General features: G+C 50.3%; 8 protein-coding genes across 8 annotated transcripts; 5 read left to right on the plus strand and 3 right to left on the minus strand.

The window, feature by feature from the left end:
- Positions 1 to 373: 373 nt before the first annotated feature.
- Positions 374 to 854, plus strand: N7533_010907 (uncharacterized protein; the record flags this gene model as incomplete). The annotated part of the gene is made up of 2 exons (XM_057107557.1): positions 374 to 468; positions 539 to 854. The coding sequence occupies 2 exons, from the start codon at positions 374 to 376 to the stop codon at positions 852 to 854; spliced, it is 411 nt and encodes a 136-aa protein (XP_056954935.1).
- Positions 855 to 1,167: 313 nt separating this feature from the next.
- On the minus strand, positions 1,168 to 3,087 carry N7533_010908 (siderophore iron transporter; the record flags this gene model as incomplete). The annotated part of the gene is made up of 4 exons (XM_057107558.1): positions 1,168 to 2,099; positions 2,165 to 2,507; positions 2,574 to 2,844; positions 2,897 to 3,087. 4 exons carry the CDS (start codon positions 3,085 to 3,087, stop codon positions 1,168 to 1,170), a joined length of 1,737 nt encoding a protein of 578 aa, XP_056954936.1.
- A 2,439-nt stretch (positions 3,088 to 5,526) lies between these two features.
- N7533_010909 (uncharacterized protein) lies at positions 5,527 to 6,415 on the minus strand (the record flags this gene model as incomplete). The annotated part of the gene is made up of 2 exons (XM_057107559.1): positions 5,527 to 5,699; positions 5,779 to 6,415. 2 exons carry the CDS (start codon positions 6,413 to 6,415, stop codon positions 5,527 to 5,529), a joined length of 810 nt encoding a protein of 269 aa, XP_056954937.1.
- Positions 6,416 to 7,808: 1,393 nt separating this feature from the next.
- Positions 7,809 to 9,362, minus strand: N7533_010910 (U4/U6-U5 snRNP complex subunit PRP31; the record flags this gene model as incomplete). Its single annotated transcript, XM_057107560.1, has 1 exon — positions 7,809 to 9,362. One exon carries the CDS (start codon positions 9,360 to 9,362, stop codon positions 7,809 to 7,811), a length of 1,554 nt encoding a protein of 517 aa, XP_056954938.1.
- A 197-nt stretch (positions 9,363 to 9,559) lies between these two features.
- clf1 (putative cell cycle control protein (Cwf4)) lies at positions 9,560 to 11,783 on the plus strand (the record flags this gene model as incomplete). The annotated part of the gene is made up of 2 exons (XM_057107561.1): positions 9,560 to 9,565; positions 9,762 to 11,783. The coding sequence occupies 2 exons, from the start codon at positions 9,560 to 9,562 to the stop codon at positions 11,781 to 11,783; spliced, it is 2,028 nt and encodes a 675-aa protein (XP_056954939.1).
- A 1,391-nt stretch (positions 11,784 to 13,174) lies between these two features.
- On the plus strand, positions 13,175 to 13,658 carry N7533_010912 (uncharacterized protein; the record flags this gene model as incomplete). The annotated part of the gene is made up of 2 exons (XM_057107562.1): positions 13,175 to 13,288; positions 13,578 to 13,658. The coding sequence occupies 2 exons, from the start codon at positions 13,175 to 13,177 to the stop codon at positions 13,656 to 13,658; spliced, it is 195 nt and encodes a 64-aa protein (XP_056954940.1).
- A 283-nt stretch (positions 13,659 to 13,941) lies between these two features.
- Positions 13,942 to 16,116, plus strand: N7533_010913 (uncharacterized protein; the record flags this gene model as incomplete). Its single annotated transcript, XM_057107563.1, has 1 exon — positions 13,942 to 16,116. The coding sequence occupies one exon, from the start codon at positions 13,942 to 13,944 to the stop codon at positions 16,114 to 16,116; it is 2,175 nt and encodes a 724-aa protein (XP_056954941.1).
- An 845-nt stretch (positions 16,117 to 16,961) lies between these two features.
- N7533_010914 (ankyrin repeat domain-containing protein) lies at positions 16,962 to 18,851 on the plus strand (the record flags this gene model as incomplete). Its single annotated transcript, XM_057107564.1, has 1 exon — positions 16,962 to 18,851. The coding sequence occupies one exon, from the start codon at positions 16,962 to 16,964 to the stop codon at positions 18,849 to 18,851; it is 1,890 nt and encodes a 629-aa protein (XP_056954942.1).
- Between the last annotated feature and the right edge of the window lie 197 nt (positions 18,852 to 19,048).

Raw genomic sequence — 19,048 nt, forward strand, 5'->3', positions numbered from 1 at the left:
ATGAGGCCGAATATAGCGCGAAAAGAAGGCGAAAGACGGGGAATTGTACAAAGCCGACGCCGACCAGGGTTCCTCCGGTCGGACAAGCTCGCGCCCGAGTTACCCCATCTAGTAACTAAGCTTCGGGCTTACTATTTTCGGTCAGTATACGGACTTCCAATGCTGCTACCTAGAATACAGGTAGAATAATGAGTATGTAGAAATAATAGCTAGATTTCTTTTTATCGCATAAATATCTTCAAAACCTCCCGGTTAATCTCTATAATCAACACATCTCTCTACTTCACTAGCAAAGCCAATCTCAATCTAGAAGTTTTAATTCACACAAACGATCATCAAACTTTGAATTCCAACTATCGCCAAAGTCGCCAATATGACTCGCTTCGATATCGATCCGTCCAAGACCGACTCCTTTGTCTCTGTTGAAAGTGTCGACCACGAGAAGGTCCAAGAACAAAGCCACGAGCAGTAAGTATCAAATATCTGCCCGGCCGCATCCAACATCTAATGCTCCAGCTAATCACTTTTGAACGAGAAGTATAACCTCAAAGACACCCTGCGAATCTCACGGATCTGGCACCCCATTCATTGACCGTGAGCTGCGAACAGCTCGGGGACAGGAGACCATACGCATTCTATCAGCCGCATTGAATGATTTGGTCGACGAGAACAAGTGCACCAAATGCACGGTGGAAAATCTTATGCCTTTACTCGAAGGTCATCTCAAGGAGCTGAAACTTGCAAAGCAGAATGGGGAGTGGTCTAAAGAGGACAGAAAGACTCTTAAGGCTGAGTTCAAGTCTCTTTTCAAGCCTGCTAAGAAGAGTCTGAAGAATATTCTCAAGGGAAACTAGTCGCGACAGGGTGCTTTTTGCTTTTTGATCTTTTTCTGATACAATTTTATTTTTGATTTGAACAATGAGCAGTTATATGATAGCTGGAAGGAGCTCTAATAGGTATTAATAGGGAGGAGAATCAGATCGGATTATTTTATGTTTGAATACAATTGCTAGTTAATTAAAGCTTATTACCAAGCCAGCACCTTTTCTTCCAGTTCCCCATAATTCTCAAGAACATTTGGGCATTCCCGCGGAAGGAAATCCCGTCATATTTAGATACCAAGACCTCCGAGTCGGGAGTCTTTGTTAATCTCAAGACACACACGATCTAGAACAGGACCTGCGAGAGGGACTTCTTGTCCTGGAGCTTCACGTTTCTCATCATGCCTACCCAAATAAGGGAAAGTACCATAATACACGTGCCGGCAATCATCATGTTGCGTTGAGTAGACGCATACGCATTCTGAATGGCAGTGCGAGTTGGCGACCCAATAGGGTAGCTCAACTGCACACTCAAATCTTCATAAATACTCTCCCATTGGTCTTGCGTCTCAGCCGGCAGAAGCTCCCGCAACTTCTTAGGGAGAGTGTTAGTCCAGACGGCTCCAGAAACACTGCTACCAACGGCTCCACCGATGTTACCAAAGGTGCTAAGCAAGGCCAACATGGCTGCATAGTCCTCGTGCTTAGAGACAGACAAGACAGACACCTGTTCAATGAGAATCATGGTTCCACCGCCGACGGCGAGGAAAATTTGGCACATGCACATGTAACCAACGCTGAATCCAGGTCTGCGGAAGTAGATCATCAACCCGCTAGCCAGAAGGTAGAGCGGGACTGCACACCACAGAAGCCACTTGAACCGACCGGTCTTTCGCATGAGAAAACCACAGCCGATGAGCCAGATTGGGTCCATTAGGTCAAAGATGGCACTGATATAACCGGCTTGTGTGACGCTTGTGCCGTAGACAACTTGCAGGAATGAAGTATAATAAGTAGCCCAACAATAGTAGGATATCTGATAGGTAATGTCCAGCAGACCCGCACCAATAATTGTCCGATCCTGGATGAGGTGGTATGGGATAAAGGGCTTTGGAGCACCCCAACGCTCATAGGCCACAAATGAAAGAAGTGTGCAGAAGCCGACAACGATCATGGCAATGATCTTAGGCGACTTCCATTGGTCCTCGGTATTTCCGGCGATGTTGAAGGCAGTAAGGAAGAGGATTAAACCGCCGATCATGAGGCAGATTCCAACGACTATTTTGGAAAGACTTGATTTTAGAAAGAGCGAAGGCAGGAAAAGAGCAAACGAAGAGACCTACCATCAAATTCAACAACATAGAACCAGACACTTTCGTACCAAGTGCGAGTGCTTCGAGGCTTGTAGTGGAGTCTTCCATCCTTATCAGATTTCTTTTTTGCGAGTTGCCAAGTGACGATCAAGGGCATCGCTGCAATCGGGAGGATAATGCAGACAGTTCCATAAGCCCATCGCCAGTTCGTCTCATGGAATTGGTTGGACAAGGCCGCTCCAGAGAATGCAGTGATGATATAAGGGGAAGAGGTGAAACCGAATGCAATTCCTCGGTTTCGAAGTTTCGAGGTATCGGAAGTCATCACGTCAACGCAAAAGATAACGCCAGTGAGACCCACAGTGTAGAACGACTTTGGAGTAGAGTGATAATGTCAAAAAAAGTCCGTATAGCGCACAGGGATACGAGGAGTACTCACTTGTGCGGCACAATACGTTGCGATATTATTGCAGGAAGCCATCATGATCAGACCCATCATGGCGATGGCAATCATAATAGACATTCCCAAGGTGCGGTCCCAGAGGTTAAGCACTTTGGCGATCGGTAGCAAGCACGAAGCGCCCATGACACTCGTCACGACACTTATCACAGAGAGTAGTGAGTGGCCTGAGAAACTACTCGTGACATAGGGGCTGAGATTTGTAGTGAAGTTGTTGTTTAATCCGTTGACGAAATAGATGAACCACATCCTTCGTCATATTAGCAAATATCCGCGACAAGATAACCGACTTGATGACTTACGAAGCATAGCCAATGTACAACGACTTCTTCGACCAAGTGGAAGTCACAGCCTCAGCAACTCGAACACCATCTTGCTGGTCTTCATGGTCGGATTCAGTCTCGACAGCTGGACCAGGGGACTCGAGGTCTGTCGAAGCCGGAGGATCACTGGCAGTGACCTCGGAGGGAGGTGCGCCCTTGGTTAAAGACATGCTGAGTGGCGAAAAAGAAGAGTATTCCTATTAAAGTGCCAAGTGCAAGATACTTTCAGGGCAGGACCGCAGTCTTTTAAATCCCGACATGGGGCCACAGGTCGCCTCGCAAACCAACTGCAGCCGCGAAAGCTTTTTCCATCGCCCTGCTCCACCGAGATTGCCATCTAAAAGCCGAACCATCTGATTAGATGATGGAAACCGACCGGGGAAAAACGGCTGTGGAACTCGAGGCTCGTTCTGTTAGACCTTGAATCAGAAACCAGGATTTAACAACGCGCCATGCCATGCAAAGTTGAAATGCATACTCTAGAAGTAATCGATTTGAATGCATCTATCTGTATCAGTCAACAATTATCAGATCCAACAGTGAAATTCGCCAGGAGTCCTCACGGCTCGGCTCTGCCCAAACCTGTCTCACAATTGCACGCTTCTAGTTCAATCTCATTTGCGCTCTAGGCTGGCACAATTGGTGAACTCCACTCATCCGCCACAAAGGAGCCAGATCCACTCTCAAAGAACCCAAATTAAGCCAATAGACCTGCGAGGTCACATAAAGCGAGGGTGGATGGTGGCAATTGGTTGTACAAGGACGGCTCAGGCCGATTTCGGTCTTGGCGACAATGGCGAATGCTCGTGAGAGGTTATACAAGACAGACCACCAAAGGCCAAGCTCGGGCCGAGATAAGATCTAAACCATGAATCGAAGCTTGTAAGATCAGAACAATAGATTGATCTCGGAATTTTAAGGCCCAGAGTTGGAAGAACCGTGGTTGCATGTATTTGTCCATCGGGGCTAACTGTCGTAAGTACTCATCCCAACCCATCCTTGCCAAATATTTGCTCAGTAGCTTCATTCATCATGAGAATTGAATCACATTACGAAACAGAAATGCAAATGTTGCATCCCTGAATCTCAATCATGCTTTTCGACAAGAATAAGTCGGTTGCGGCGGTTGTCTGCTCAAAAGGGTTTCGGTGGCTTCGGTGGTAAGCACAGCAGATGGCGGACGAAGGTTCCTATTGGGGCAAATATCAGCCCCCACCCTGGGGCAGGCATTTTAATTAACTCCGCTAGACCCTGGAGTGTATCTGATCCGATGTAGCAAAGTCCGCCGAAACCCATATTTCGTGGAATCGAAAAATGATGTCGCCCCTCACAGCGTATTGTTGATACCAATGAAACTGCTCTGAAGTCAAAATTCTAGAGTTCAGACATCTCATGATATTGTCTGACGCAATATTGCCCATTGCGCCTAGGAAATTTGACCTCGGAGAGTTCTCATGAGATGGTTGCCTAATGGAATGGAACGTTCCCTGTCTAGCCCCATCCGATCCCCACTGTAGATTGATAAAGCTCGGTGAGCCCCACCAGCTGGCAGGACTTAGGCGAGAGGTGGATTCACTTGTGGCACCCTAAGTGGGAAAATCTCGTGCTACTAACCCAGTGAGGTCCTTCGAAAGGATCCCGCGGATTCCGTCTGGAAGTCAAGTTTCGGCCATAAACGATGGCCCGAATTCAGAAATCCGAATGTTTCATCAGGTTCGTCCACGATCTCTATGTAATGGAAACCGATCATTTTCTTTTCATCCCCCGGATGGGATTTACTTATATTGTTTCTCTATACTTCATTTTCCCTTATTCTCCCACATGTATCACTCCAATATATACCTGGGTATAGTATAGGAGATAGGAAGAAAATGCATAGCATCTGTGGTATCAGTCGCGGTGAAGAATACTGAAGAAAGAGAGGACGTGAGAAGAGTAGTATACCTGATCCATGATGAATAACAACTTGAACCACAACTGCTAACGGCGAGGGGTCATCTTTACTTCCAATGTTCCGGGAGAATCTTGTCCAACAACCCTTCATTGTACTAATCACACTTTCTGTCTTCCATGTGCAACTGGAGCATTGCCATCTGTCAAGAGCGAGCACAACAATTCGATCTCTGCTAGGAAATCCAGGACCAAGGCTTAACTATGGGTCGGGTTTAAAGCCCGCATGCCGCACCTCAAAAGAGGCCTCTGGATAGACCGCAGTGTATGCCTCGAGACTGTCGTAAGTTGACGCGACGATACCTGTAAATGCTTTGCATATTTTGGGCGATAACCAGGTCAATAATAGTTATGGATTTTAAGCAAAGCTTTTTTGGCCTTGGGTACTACTGCCTCAATACACATACTATTGTAGTATCTATTCGGGTTTCATTTATTCCCTGGTACACAATCGAGTATACTCACTTACTGGTAGTAATGTCACGCTGGCGTTACCGTACACTGGGCAATTAGTAGCAGCTAATTTCCAAGCTGACAATGCAATGAATTTGTAGATAATGCAATACTAACATAACGCCAACCAGGACCAAAAACTTGGCCACTGGATGATTTATCCTTCCATGCCCGCAAAATAAAGATGAACGCCAGAAATGTATAACTCATGCATTCTGCTCCCAATCTCCGATAGACCAAGAAGCCACATCATTTTCAATAACCAGCTTCATCGTCGTAAACGTGATGTTTTCATACAATTCCCTCGCCGCTGCCCTAGCCTTCGCATGCCAAGGTCCACGACCGCCAAGGCGGGCATCTTCTCGACTGCGCCATATGCCTATGCAAAGCCATTAGTCCATGGTTCGATTCCATATATAGAGCCACTGCGCTGTTGGGGTATTGATAATAGTACTCACAAGTAGCAAGATTCCTCCTCTCCCCATCCTTCGTCCCGAACCAATACTTCAACAAACCCCCACTCGAGACAGCCTCCTGATGCGAATATGCGTCCAGGGCATGGAGATGATCATTATCCACACCGGGAAGAAGAATAGACCGAAAGGCAACGACGTAGAAAGTCTGCGCCGTCCACTTGTGACCCTCGGCCTTGGCAAAGGTCTTCACTAGGCCGAATACTTCGTCCCAATTGAAATTCTCAATATAGGGCGCTGTCGCATAATCCGGACGAATGGTTTTAAACGAGGCCAAGGCCAGTGCGAGAAGTCTGCTCTGCGTGTCGAGCGTTTCCAGGTCTAGGAGGTGTGGAATGTCGTTGTATGGTGAGGCGATTAGACGGGTATCTATTTCTGTTTCTGTTTCTTTGCTTGATATCGTAGTCTCAGGAGAAGAGATATCTTCATTCTGCTGCTGCTGCCATTTTATTTGGCGGGACGCCGCGGCGTGGAACTTCAGCTCGTCGAAATCGGATGTCACTTCATGGTGTGGTCGGAGGTCCTTGATGACTAGTCCGGTGGCGGTTCCTTGTACCGGGTCGTCGAGTGGTCCGAATTTGCCGGCTGTGCCTGGCGTCGGGGTGGATATACCCGGTGCCATACTTTGAATTGGGTTGAAAAAAGGTGAAGCCCTAAGTTGGGAATTTGCCACGGCGCAGATTCTTTTCCTGCGGGTGTTCAAGATATTGCGGCGGGACAGTTGTGTTCAAGTTCGCCTTGGATATTCAGTTGAATTATTTGTCGAGTGGGATTGAATTGAATTTAGTATCTGAATTCACAAATATAGTATTTGTATATTGGAAAGAGGTGGTATCAAAGTAGACTTGAAGAAAGGGGGATGTTGAAGAATAGTACCAATGTAGAATGTATAAACAGGAACCCTGGAAAAAAAAAGAGAAGTAGCCAACTATTAATACCTGACCCAAAGGCCCCAAGCACAAAAATTTCTTGACCGCTACCAAAGGATTCGGAGTTGGTACCACATTCTCAGAGATTGCGAAAGACCTGAGCAAAAGACGCGGCTCAAGCACGCCATTCCGAGAGCCCACGCCCCGAAGTAGTATGTATGGGTCAAAGATTCAAAGCTGGTACACAATGAGTCTCGTAATCTCTTACTCTTACTTTCATTAAGAATCAATGAGATGAAATATCCCGGAAAGCAACTACAACCCGATGGTGAATACATATGTCAAAGGTCTCAGAAAAGAAGTTCACGGGGCGGTACTGACGTGGTTCTCCACGTGTTGCGTGCAAACCCTATTTTGATTAGCAAAATGGAATGGTGGGGAAGGTTGGCTGCAGGGCGTCGATGCTACATCGGGGTAAGTTGAAGTTGGGGGTTCTGATTGACAGCGCAGTGGCAGTTATACTTACCAGTACTAGTATGCACTCGATACAATCTGAATTTGGCTTTGCGTGATTGGCCACTCAGCCACACCGAAAGAGTCTAGTGTGAGAAAATACCGTACCTTCAACGTCGTTCTTTCTCTAGTGATGGATGATGGCTTTCATGTTAATTATTTGAGCAGGGCGGATTTTTAATTCCGTATTTTAAAGCTGCTAGTAGGCTGCATGGCTATGCACTGTAATACCTAGTCAGGTACCCACGGCTTTTAACGGGCATCAAGGGTTAGGGAGATGGAGGTTCCCCAGTAGATCCACTTGGTAAGGCGTCAATGCTACATCGGGGTAAGTACGGAGTAGAGGATTGCGATTGACAGTGCAGCTCAGCTAACATAAGTCGAAATTCAAATTTTAAGACGAATTTTAAACTTTCGTGCGATTGGCCACCCGGTCACACCGAGGGCAGTAATAGTTAATGTACATTGAAAAAATAAAAATAAGAATGGTATCACGTATAGCGCAAAATGGTCCCGACCTTTCCCCCCCTGATCGTCGCCCAGAACGCCTGGAATGAGAGTTGTATGCGAATCTTCGAGTATAAACGGCAACCGCACGCGACATCCTAAGATGCGCAGTACCTTAGGGTAAGCCTAAGGCCTAGGCGGGGGGCCCATCTTGCCCGCACCGGTATCGACCTTCTTACGGGCAGGGATCGCTGGTACCTTGAAGCCATCGCTATCTTTGCCTTGCGGTTTAGTGCTGCTTTGTGCACCGCCAACCTGCGTAAATGTTCCACTGTTGAACCAGCGATCCTCCTCCGCCTTGCGTTTGCGGTTCAACTCGGCTTGAACCTTGGGATCCACCAGCTCCAAGCCCTGCACGGGCGTAAAGGCAATCGTACTAGCCGTACCGGCAGTCGCGGACATGGATCCCACTCCAGAAGTGCGTAGACCCTTGGACTGGAGCACGCTTGCCGTTCCACTCGCGCCCTGGCCGAATGTGCGCAGCGACGAGGCCGTGCCGCTGGCCGGGGTCGATCCGCCCCAGCCCTTGTTGTTCTTGCTGAGTTTGGCGCGCGTGCGCTGGTCGATCTGCGTGGCTCGGATTCGGCCGTCGTTCTGTTGGCCCAACATGCCGAGACCAACGGTTCCTTCGCCTGTCCCGTATCCGGACTCTTTTTCTTCTTGGCCGAAGGCCATGCGGTTCTGGGCTTTGCGTAGTTCGGTCATGGCGACGGCTTCCTTGGCCTGGCGGGCTCGGCGACCACCTCGTTTGCGGGCTGGCTTGTCGTCTGGGGCGGGGAGGGCTTTGACGCCGGAGTTGGGCGCGGGCTCGGTCAGTTTCTCTAGGCGCTTGAAGCACTGCTCCTTCAGGTCTTCGCCTAGTGAGCCGTCCTTGGCATAATTTGCGACGTCGGAGCGAACGGCGAGGATCATCTTTGCGGAGACAATGCGGATTGCTTGCTTCTGTAGGTCGTAAGGGACCTCTTGGATAAGAGGTGAATCGTACAGGAAACCCTTTGCACGCACGCCGTGATTCGTGGCGAATCCCAATCCATCCTGGCGCCGAGACCCTTGGGCTCCTAGGTTGCATGCTGGGATTTTGGCCAACTCGAGTAAACCACCGGATTGGTTGAGGAATTGCGCAGCAGTGTGTGATCCGATCAAGGTCGCGAGGTTCGGAGCAATCTGGTTCACGCGGGATCGAATGCTTTCGGTAAGAGCTGTACGTTCGCGATCAAGTTTGATAATGCGATCGCAGGTATCCAGAACAATCTTCAATTCTGCGTCGCTCATTTGACGACCGCGGGTTGTGGTTCCTTCCAGTGCTACCGTCATGAGAGAGGGCCCGTCAAGAACAGACTTGAGGGACTCGCCCACCATATTATCTGCTGAGTTGGAGAGGGCCTTGATGTCGTCAAAGGGGCCATTTCCAAGTATAGCGACGGTTTTGGCGTACTTGATGGAGCTGGTGACGAGGGTTTCGAGTTCGGGGAAACGGACGGAATAGTGATCGCGTAGGTCTTTGTGTAGTCGTGTAAGTTGATCGGCAGTCTCGATCGAGAGATCAAAGTCGTTGGTAGCCTTAGCACCGCCATCCTGGGGCTGTTCATCCTCGATTTCTTGTTCGAGGCCTTCGGCTTCCTGGTCCTGGAAGTCTTCGTCGTCTTCAAAGTCGCGCAGGAGATCCTCCGCGGCGGACATACTGGGCAGATATGCTGTGTGAAGCTGGGATATGTCTCTGCAGAGGAGTGTAAAAGACGCAAAATCGACTCCGAGAGCAGAAAATGCAACGCTGTTGACTGATAAATTCGAATGAATAAGACCGCGACTGCTCGAAGTGGCGGGCAACGAGGATGAGTCAGCAACAGCTTTTTTACGGCGGGCGAAAACAACCAAAAATGCAGGTTGAATTCATCGGGCGAGGGCAACCCAGAAACATCAACTCCAATCAACAGGTGGTTCTGACCACGAAAAGATTCACCAATCCCTCCGAAATCGACTCATCTAAAACACCTCTCCCACCCCCGTCAAAACCCGCCATCATGGAGGCGTCTCGTGGACCCCCCTCGGGTCAAGAACAAGGCCGCCGCGCCCATCCAGATCTCCGCAGAGCAGCTACTGCGTGAGGCAGTTGACCGGCAGGAAGAGGGGCTACAAGCTCCAACACAACGATTTGCCGATCTGGAAGAGCTACACGAATATCAGGGACGCAAGCGCAAGGATTTCGAAGACTATGTGCGGCGCAACCGTATTAACATGAACAACTGGATGCGCTATGCGGCCTGGGAACTGGAACAGAAAGAATTCCGCCGCGCGCGATCGATCTTCGAGCGTGCGCTGGACGTGGACTCGACCTCTGTTATCCTGTGGATTCGGTACATCGAAGCGGAGATGAAGACCCGGAATATCAATCACGCTCGGAACTTGCTCGATCGCGCTGTCACCATCCTCCCTCGAGTCGATAAGCTCTGGTTCAAGTACGTCTATATGGAAGAGACGCTCGGCAACATCCCCGGCACGCGCCAGGTATTTGAGCGCTGGATGTCGTGGGAGCCGGAGGAGGGTGCGTGGGCGGCATACATCAAGCTGGAGAAGCGGTACAATGAGTTTGATCGGGCTCGACAGATATTCCAGCGGTTTACAATTGTGCACCCGGAGCCGCGGAATTGGATTAAATGGGCCCGCTTTGAGGAGGAATGTGGAACCAGCGATCTCGTTCGCGACGTCTATGGTGTCGCCATCGAGACATTGGGAGATGATTTCATGGATGAGAAGCTGTTCGTCGCATACGCCAAGTTCGAGGCTAAGCTGAAGGAGTACGAGCGCGCCCGCGCCATCTACAAGTTCGCCCTCGATCGACTGCCGCGATCCAAGTCGATGGTCTTGCACAAGGCTTATACCACATTTGAGAAACAATTCGGTGATCGCGAGGGTGTGGAGGATGTCATTTTATCCAAGCGCCGCGTACAATATGAAGAGCAATTGAAGGAGAACCAAAGAAATTACGATATCTGGTTCGACTTTGCCCGGTTGGAAGAAACTGCCGGAGACCCCGAGCGAGTTCGAGATATCTACGAGCGAGCGATTGCGCAGATTCCCCCTTCGCAAGAAAAGCGACACTGGCGTCGGTACATCTATCTCTGGATCTTCTACGCAGTGTGGGAAGAGATGGAGGCGAAGGATGCGGAACGGGCCCGACAGATTTACCAGGAATGCATCAAGCTTATTCCTCACAAGAAGTTCACCTTTGCCAAGGTGTGGTTGATGAAGGCGCAATTTGAGATCCGACAGATGGAGCTGGGCGCGGCTCGGAAGACGCTGGGCCAGGCGATCGGAATGTGTCCCAAGGACAAGCTCTTCCGCGGATACATCAATCTTGAGCGACAGCTATTTGAATTCGTGCGGTGCCGGACATTGTACGAGAAGCAGATCGAATGGAACCCGTCGAACAGCCAGTCATGGATTCAATACGCTGAGCTGGAGCGTGGTCTGGATGATCTGGAGCGCGCTCGGGCGCTATACGAGCTGGGTATTGAGCAGGCGACGCTTGACATGCCAGAGCTAGTATGGAAGTCCTACATTGACTGTGAAGAGGAGGAGGGTGAATACGACCGAGTACGTGCTCTGTATGAGCGTCTACTCTCGAAAACGGACCACGTCAAGGTTTGGATCAACTACGCGCGATTCGAGATCAACATCCCCGACGACGGAGAGGAAGATGAAGAAGAGGAGGAGGAGCGACCAGTCAGCGAGGAGGCGAAGGTCCGCGCACGAGCAGTGTTCGACCGGGCGCACAAGGTGTTCAAGGACAAGGAGCTCAAGGAAGAGGTATGTTCAAGTTCCGGCCTTGGGGACAATAATTGCAGAATTGACGCTAACTCTCTCCAGCGCGTGGAACTACTCAATGCCTGGCGGTCGTTCGAGAACACGCACGGATCGCCGGAAGACATCGACAAGATCGAGAAGCAGATGCCGCGGCGGGTCAAGAAGCGTCGCAAGTTGGAGGACGACCGGTACGAGGAGTACATGGATTACGTGTTCCCGGCGGACGACAAGTCAGCGGCGAATCTGTCGAAGCTGCTCCAGCGGGCGCACGCGTGGAAGCAACAGTCGTCAGCATGAGGTGGGATTGGAAATGGAAATGGAACTGGAACTGTATGATTTGGAGTGGAGGAGTGTCTTGGGTACTCGGTACAAACCGAGCTATTATTATGAAGATGAAGTCCCAGTGGGGCCTTGGCGTGCAAAATGGGACGGACCCAATGAACGAATCGAAACGGGTCGAATCAAGTGTTATAATAAATCAATTTACATATGGAGTTCATCGTCTCCACATCTGGCGCGGGCGAGAGCGAGAGCGAGTCATGTATCTGTACGCAGTAGTTATGGAGTAACACCTATCATGATGTAATATGGAGATGAATACGAAAATATCCTCCGAAGGACCCGTGCACTTCAAGTTCCTTCTACTGCGTACGCAAACCTTGGAACTTTCCGATTGCAGGGGTGTCCAATTACACGATCATACGAGAGTAGCGAAACATTCAACCTCGGTGACTCGCTCGAAGCCATCAGGGATCACCCGTCCCGCCAAGAGTGAGTGGCCCGGATAGGACTAGACTAGGGTGGAATGAAGGCGAATGGAACCTATGGCGAGGGAGAAGAGGGTCCGATCTTTGGGGGGGTTTGTGCGACTGGAGGGATCGTGCAATAGATGGTTCCTGTCCTGATTCTAAACCGGATTGACTGTACCTGCATGGTGATAGTCAGGTACTCCGGACAGTGCCAGTGCCAGCGTCAGCGCCAGCACCAAGACCTGGACCAGCCACCAGGATTTCCAAGATTGAAGTGTTAATTTGAAGCACTGGAGGCTGGACTGCCCAAGGTTAACTAGTGCTCGGTTAGCTATTCTGGGTATGGATGATGTTCGAGAAGGCGGGTGTTTCGCCTGTGGCCCACTTTAGAGTGGTAGATGCCCTGAGTTTCCAAGATTTGGATACTGTACTCACAGTACGGAGTACAGAGTACAGAGTAGGAGTATCATTATTCTGTTCAGTATATGAAGATGAAGATGAATGAATACCTACCAGGACTAAATATGAGTTATACACTGTTAATGACGCAGGTGCACGAGCCATGTGATTCCATGGTTTTAAGACGACCAACCGTGGTTCACTCAGGAGTAAAAGGGGGTTAAGTTGAAGTTGTTTATTTGGATACACCACAGCAGGGGTGTGTGATACAGTGCTGTATGAACCCCTTGTTAAAGCATTATTATATAATTATATTATCATCAGCAGGGAGAGTCTCCTTGGTAGGAGTGCAGAAGCACTGCAGGTAAGTACATAGGTGCTACCGGTACTCCGTAGTCTCTCCTGGTTCCTACCGAACAGTGGTACCCGGATGTGATAAGTGTGCCATCATATCGACTCCCTAGATATGATCAATGAGAATAATTTCAATAAACTAGAATATAGTATAAGACTACTCTATAAGCGCCCAGTTAAATTACCATGACCGAATCGGCCCAAAGGGGGATGGCGGAGGAAAGTGTGGATGTCTCACCTGGCCGCATGGACCAGCATGACCGACCAGCACTGACGACTCTCCTTTCTCTCTCCTTTCCCGTTTGCCCCCTCTCCCCCCTCGGTCCTTGCCCTTGCCCTCGTCCTTGTCGTTGTTGTGTCTTGTCTTGCTTCTGTGCTGTGCACTTGTCCTTCGGTATGTCGCGTCTCGGATTTCTGATTTCTGATTCCTGCCACCCTCACCTGTCCGACGACTCCGACACTGACTCCTATCCAGCTTTCTTTCGCGACTTCTCGCCCCCATTCTCTACCCCCAAATTCTCACCATCTTTCGATCTTCAATTTTCGACTTCTGACTTCTGACCTTCGACTCTTCACTCATTCTACTCAGCCAACCGTCTTCGCAAACAACCTGAACACAACCCCTGACTATCCCGAGCTGGACTTCTCATATCAATCTCATCCTATTTGACTCAACTCGACTTGGCCTGACTCGACCGCCCCCAATAGCCTCGATTCGCTAGACATAACCCATTCGAGTGCACAATTGAACCCCTCCTGCTCAACCTTCATACCCCGAATGCGTGCGCGCCGCTGCTAAATCCCGGCCGAGATGAGATAGTGCTCTGGCAGTCACCATTCCTCTTCAATCATTGACCTGATTTCTCCGCCGGCTGGCCATCCGCAAATTCCCCCCATTTGGTCTGGTATCATCTTATTTTGTTCTTTGCAATTTTCGCCTTCTCCCAATCGACATGAAGGTTCCCGCCCCCATATACGAATTGAAGGGCCATTGCTCTGCCATTTATAACAACACCCTCTACGTCTTTTCCAAGAATGGTTTCCAAAAAATCGACCTCGAAGAGGATGGCAAGTGGAAGAAGGTTCCTGGGAGCCCCACTCTGGTCGACGACGCAGCTTGTGTGCTAGGTGGCGACGAGGGTAATGAAGACGCCAAAGCTTTCTACGTCGTCGGCGGGACCGGCGGCGACGCCTCCTACTCCGGCTTGCAGCGATATTCCTTCAAGGATACAACCTGGTCCACTCTTGGTGCGACTAGCATCGGAATGGCAGGACGCACTGGCCATGGTGCTGGGTATATCAGCTCAAGCCACAAAATTGTCGTGTACGGTGGCAACCAGCCTGGCACTACTGGCACCAGTTCCCAATCTTACACCATCGACGCCGTGTCTCCATATGACAGTCAATCCCAACTCACGCAAGGTGCACCACCTGCCAGTAGCCCCTACCTTATGACATGGGATTCTTCCAATGTTGCCATGATGGGCGGCCAGACGTCGAGCGCTGATGTTTGGATCTTTGGCGACTCGACAGGATGGACACAGTCAGGTGCAAGCTTGGAGTCACCAACTAGCGTGTCGGACACGACAAAACCTATTGTGATGGACGACTCTGGTGGCAAGGTTTTGATGACTTTCAACATGGACGGGTCCGCCGACTCTGTCAAGAGCTATGCCTTGGTGAATGATGATGGCAAGGCGCAGGTTGCTACATCCCTCAAGAAGCGCAGTTTGAGCGACTATCCAGCATACAATAGTTCAAATGCGCCAACGAAGAAATGGTCGGACTTTTCCCTCGCCCAACAGCAGGGAATGGTTGTTGTCGCTGGCGGTAGTGGCGATGAAACACTGGCCATCTTCAACCAAACATCCAACAGTTGGGCCAATGCGACCGAGCTATTCTACGGCAAGCCTCAGCATACCTTGAAACACAACACCACGACAACTTCGTTCACTTCTTCGACACCGACCTCGACATCCATTTCTTCCAGTTCCGCCTCGGTGACCCCTACGCCTACTTCCTCCTCCACCCCTGCCGCGGCTGCTGGAGCAAGCACTTCGCACGCTGATTTGAAAACAATCCTCGGTGCGACGTTGGGTAGCGTATGTGGCGTCGCTATTATTCTTCTACTCCTGCTCTTCCTCCTACGTCGCAAGAAGCAGCAGCAAATACAAAGTGGCCAGCGTCCGAATGACAGCAAGGACCGCCTGAGCTTCCAAGACCAGGGTTTAGCACCCTTGACTGCAGGTGCTTATCCCATGGCAAAGAGCCCGGTCCCCTTCGCTTCCATGTCCAATGACTCGTTGGCCATCATGTCAGGCCATGCAACCGGAGAGAAATCTCTAAAACCCCCTTCCAATAATGGCTACGGGCTGTCATCAAAACCCCGCGATAGCAGCCCATTATCGCCGATTCCATCTAGTGGTCTTGCGCCCTCGAGCATGTACTCCCAGAGTTCCGAGGCCGCTGCCATTATCGCTGGTGGAATGGCGGGAGCTGGAGCCGGAGCAGCAGTGGGATCCAACAAGGCTGGTGATCGGACAACAGACGAAGGATGGGGCAAATACTTCGAAGATAACAAGGATACATCCAATCTCGGCATGCCCGCTGATCGCTCAACCGTCAGCTCAGTCTACACAAAGTCTGATTACCGCGGGAGTGCTTGGCCAATGACGAACCTCACTCCGATCAACTTTGGTTTCCTCGACCAACCCAAACCATTAGGCCAGGTATACAGCGGCAGCCCTACAACCGAGAGTTCCACTTCACTTGGTCACAACCTCGCTATCCCCGAAGCACAATCAGCCCGGATATCTACAGCCTCCTCGATTAGCCTGATGTCGGAGGATGATCCCCACGACACAGCCTGGACCGGCGCGCATAAGCAGAGTTGGTTGGGACGACCACCGAGCAGCAATTACAGCACCAGTTTCTATAACTCCAGCACCCGAGATCTGCAGAATACCGGCTCGGGGTATTTCCCCGATATGGATAACCGTCAATCCATGGGACACGGTCGAAGATCTAGCGTCATCATACCGGATGACATCGATGAGCTTCGTGCTACGGGCCGCAATGCGAATGTCAATTCTGACATGAGCTGGTTGAATATCCACGCTGACCGCTAAGCTGAACATTTATACCCACCCGCTCACGATGGCGCCCTCGTGTTGATACCGCGGAACCATATTACCCTCCCACCCTCTCTCATACCATTTTTCCTACCTCATCAACTTCGTTCCCTAACACAGTCTATCAAGCATAGACTCCATGTCCAATTTCCTCCTTCCTGCATGGCGTCCGGCATGGCGTCCTTGTAAAAGTTCGTGGTGCATCCCTCGCATTGCTTTTCGCATTCGGTCCAGTTCTCTTCATTCTATCCATTACCCGTGTGCGCGAGCGATTCTTTAGCGTTGCCTCACTCTCTGTCTCGTTTGATCCTCTTCCCGATCTGATCTACTTTGAACATTCATATCCTTATACCATATCTATTCCCCATACAAATCCTCTCTGCGTGTTTTATTCCGCCTGTCTATACGCGATGTGGCCTGGTCCTGGTCCTGGTCCGGGCTCCTTCCTTTCATATGCTCACTCGTTGTGCTGGTTCGGGTTTCGGCCCCTGGTCTTGTACATATTCAATTTATGGGTACCTGGGTACCTTTGATCTTGTCATTCGTCCGTGTCGTATTCTTAGTATGAAGCTATTACTGCTCTATGCGATGATCAAAAGAGGTCAATGCGAACAAGCATATGTCCATCGTACTAAGGCTGTTGTAATAACCACCTCAAGATGGGGCCTTTATTCCCTTCCATCTCACCAATCACACATCTTGACGGGCCTGTAAGCCCCCGCAACGTGACAATTCCGAGCCTCGTCAATCCGGCTCAACTGCAACAACACCCCACCCCACCCGAGAAAATAGAGGACTTCCCTCCAGGGCTCTTAAGACAGTATACAAGAGCAATATCATACATGGAGCTTTCAATATCAACACCAAGATCCGCCCTGATCCAACAACCCCCAAAACAAATCACTAGCACCGACAACAATACCATGAACGCCAACTCCCATCTAACCACCCTCCCAACCGAACTCCTCCTCTCCATAGCCCAAAACCTCGAAAAAGAAACCGACCTCAACGCCCTTATCCAAACATCCCCCTTCTTCCACACCACCTTCCAAGAAACCCTCTACAAAACATGCTCGGACCCGCAATCCAAATTCATCTGGGCATGCAACAACAACCACACCCTCCTCGCAGAGAAAATGTTAGCCAGAGGCGCAACGACGCGCATCCCACTAGTACCTGCTAAACGCCCAGCATGGGTGCTCCCCCGATTAACTCGAGATCGAGAGCGAGAGCGAGCTTCGGGGCCGCGGCCAGAGGCAATTCCGCTCATGGCGGCGGCGAGGAATGGGGGTGTGGAGATGGTGCGGTTTTTGATTGCCCGGGATCGGGGGTTAGTTCGTTTGTTGGATGGGCGGGGGTTTTCGGCGCTTTGTTATGCGGTTCAGTTTGGGCATGAGGATATTGTGGTGGTTTTGTTGGGGGTTGATGAGCTTGAGGGGGAGGGAGAGGGGGGGTTAAATGGTGATGGGAGGTCTGAGAACGGTGATAGCATGAGAAGAGGGGCTAAGAAGGAACGGGCTTGGAAGGCGGTTAATCCGATTAATGTAGCGTTGGAATGGGGGAGGAGTGAGATTTTGAAGATCTTGTTGGAGGATGGGCGCTTTGGATTCGATGAGGGGAGTCTTTTGGCGGCGGTTTTGGGGGCCGAGGTTGAGTGTGTGCGGGTTTGTTTGGAGATTGATACGGTTGGAGAAGGGGTTGATGATGAATATCATGTTTTCAGGGAGGCGGAGTTGGCGGAGGCCTGTGACCGGGGTCTTGAAGATATTGTTCTTCTGATGCTGGACCGGGCGAGGGGGATTGACCCGAATCGGGCTACGGGACGGGGGATGAGGACTCCGTTGATTAATGCGGCCAGGAGTGGCCATGAGGGCGTTGTGAAGATCTTGCTTGCTAGGGACGATGTTGATCCTGCGAAGCCGTCCAGGTCAGGATGTACGCCGTTCTGCTGGGCTGCGGTGAAAGGCCATGTCGGAGTTATGAAGCTTTTATTGGAGACGGGCAAGGTCGATGTTAATTCGCAGATGGATGATCTGAGAACGCCGCTGTCTTGTGCTGCTGCTGCTGGGAGACAAGATTCCGTTCGCTTTTTGCTCTCGCTTGACGAGGTCAGAGTCGAGTCTAGGGACGTCTATGGCCGCACGGCGATTTCTTTGGCTGCGGCAAAAGGTGCTGCGGGCACGGTGAGGGTGTTGTTGGAGTCTGGGAGGGTCGACCCTGAGGCAAAAGATCAGATTTATGGATTTACTCCTCTGATTACTGCGATTGAGCAGGGGGAATTTCACGAAAAGCCACGCTATGATCATTTCGATGGGTTTCTTGCTGCCCTTCCCTCTGCCAGTCAGGACATTCTCAATCTATTGCGTGGTGAGGATGTTCCTGTTTCTTCGGGCTGGACTCGGACAGAAATAAGCAGCAATGATGGTAGGGAGAGCAAATCAAAGGGTCGCGATGCCCTGGAAGTGATGAGAGTCTTTCTTGCATGCCCGGACTTGGTGAACCCGAACACATCGAGGAACGATGGCAAAACACCTTTGATGCATGCAATAGACAGACGTCAGGTTGATGCCGTGCAGTTACTGCTGTCGACAAGCAGGATAGATGTCAATATTACGGATAATAACGGGCAAACCGCGTTGGAATACGCGGAAGAGATATTTAGGCGCGGCCAGATGGAGGCCAGCTGGGAACTTGATGGCACGCCCTGTGATCTGGAACCAGTTGGCTTGTGAGAATAATAGTGTCTACCTATTAGGTAGGTACTACCAAAGCTACAGTTTCGAGTCCTGGGCATAGAGCATAGTACTAGCGAACTGCTCGGAGACCATAAAAGGCAATTGACATTGTGCAATGTGCTAGTATGATAGAAGAAAGAAGAAAATAAAAATAAAGTAAATGATAAATCGTGGATATTATTTGATACACATTA

The sequence above is a fragment of the Penicillium manginii genome (assembly GCF_028828005.1).
Source record: "Penicillium manginii strain IBT 31320 chromosome Unknown utg000008l:1.0-3226943.0:1.0-3228205.0, whole genome shotgun sequence".
In the NCBI taxonomy this organism is placed as follows: domain Eukaryota; kingdom Fungi; phylum Ascomycota; class Eurotiomycetes; order Eurotiales; family Aspergillaceae; genus Penicillium; species Penicillium manginii.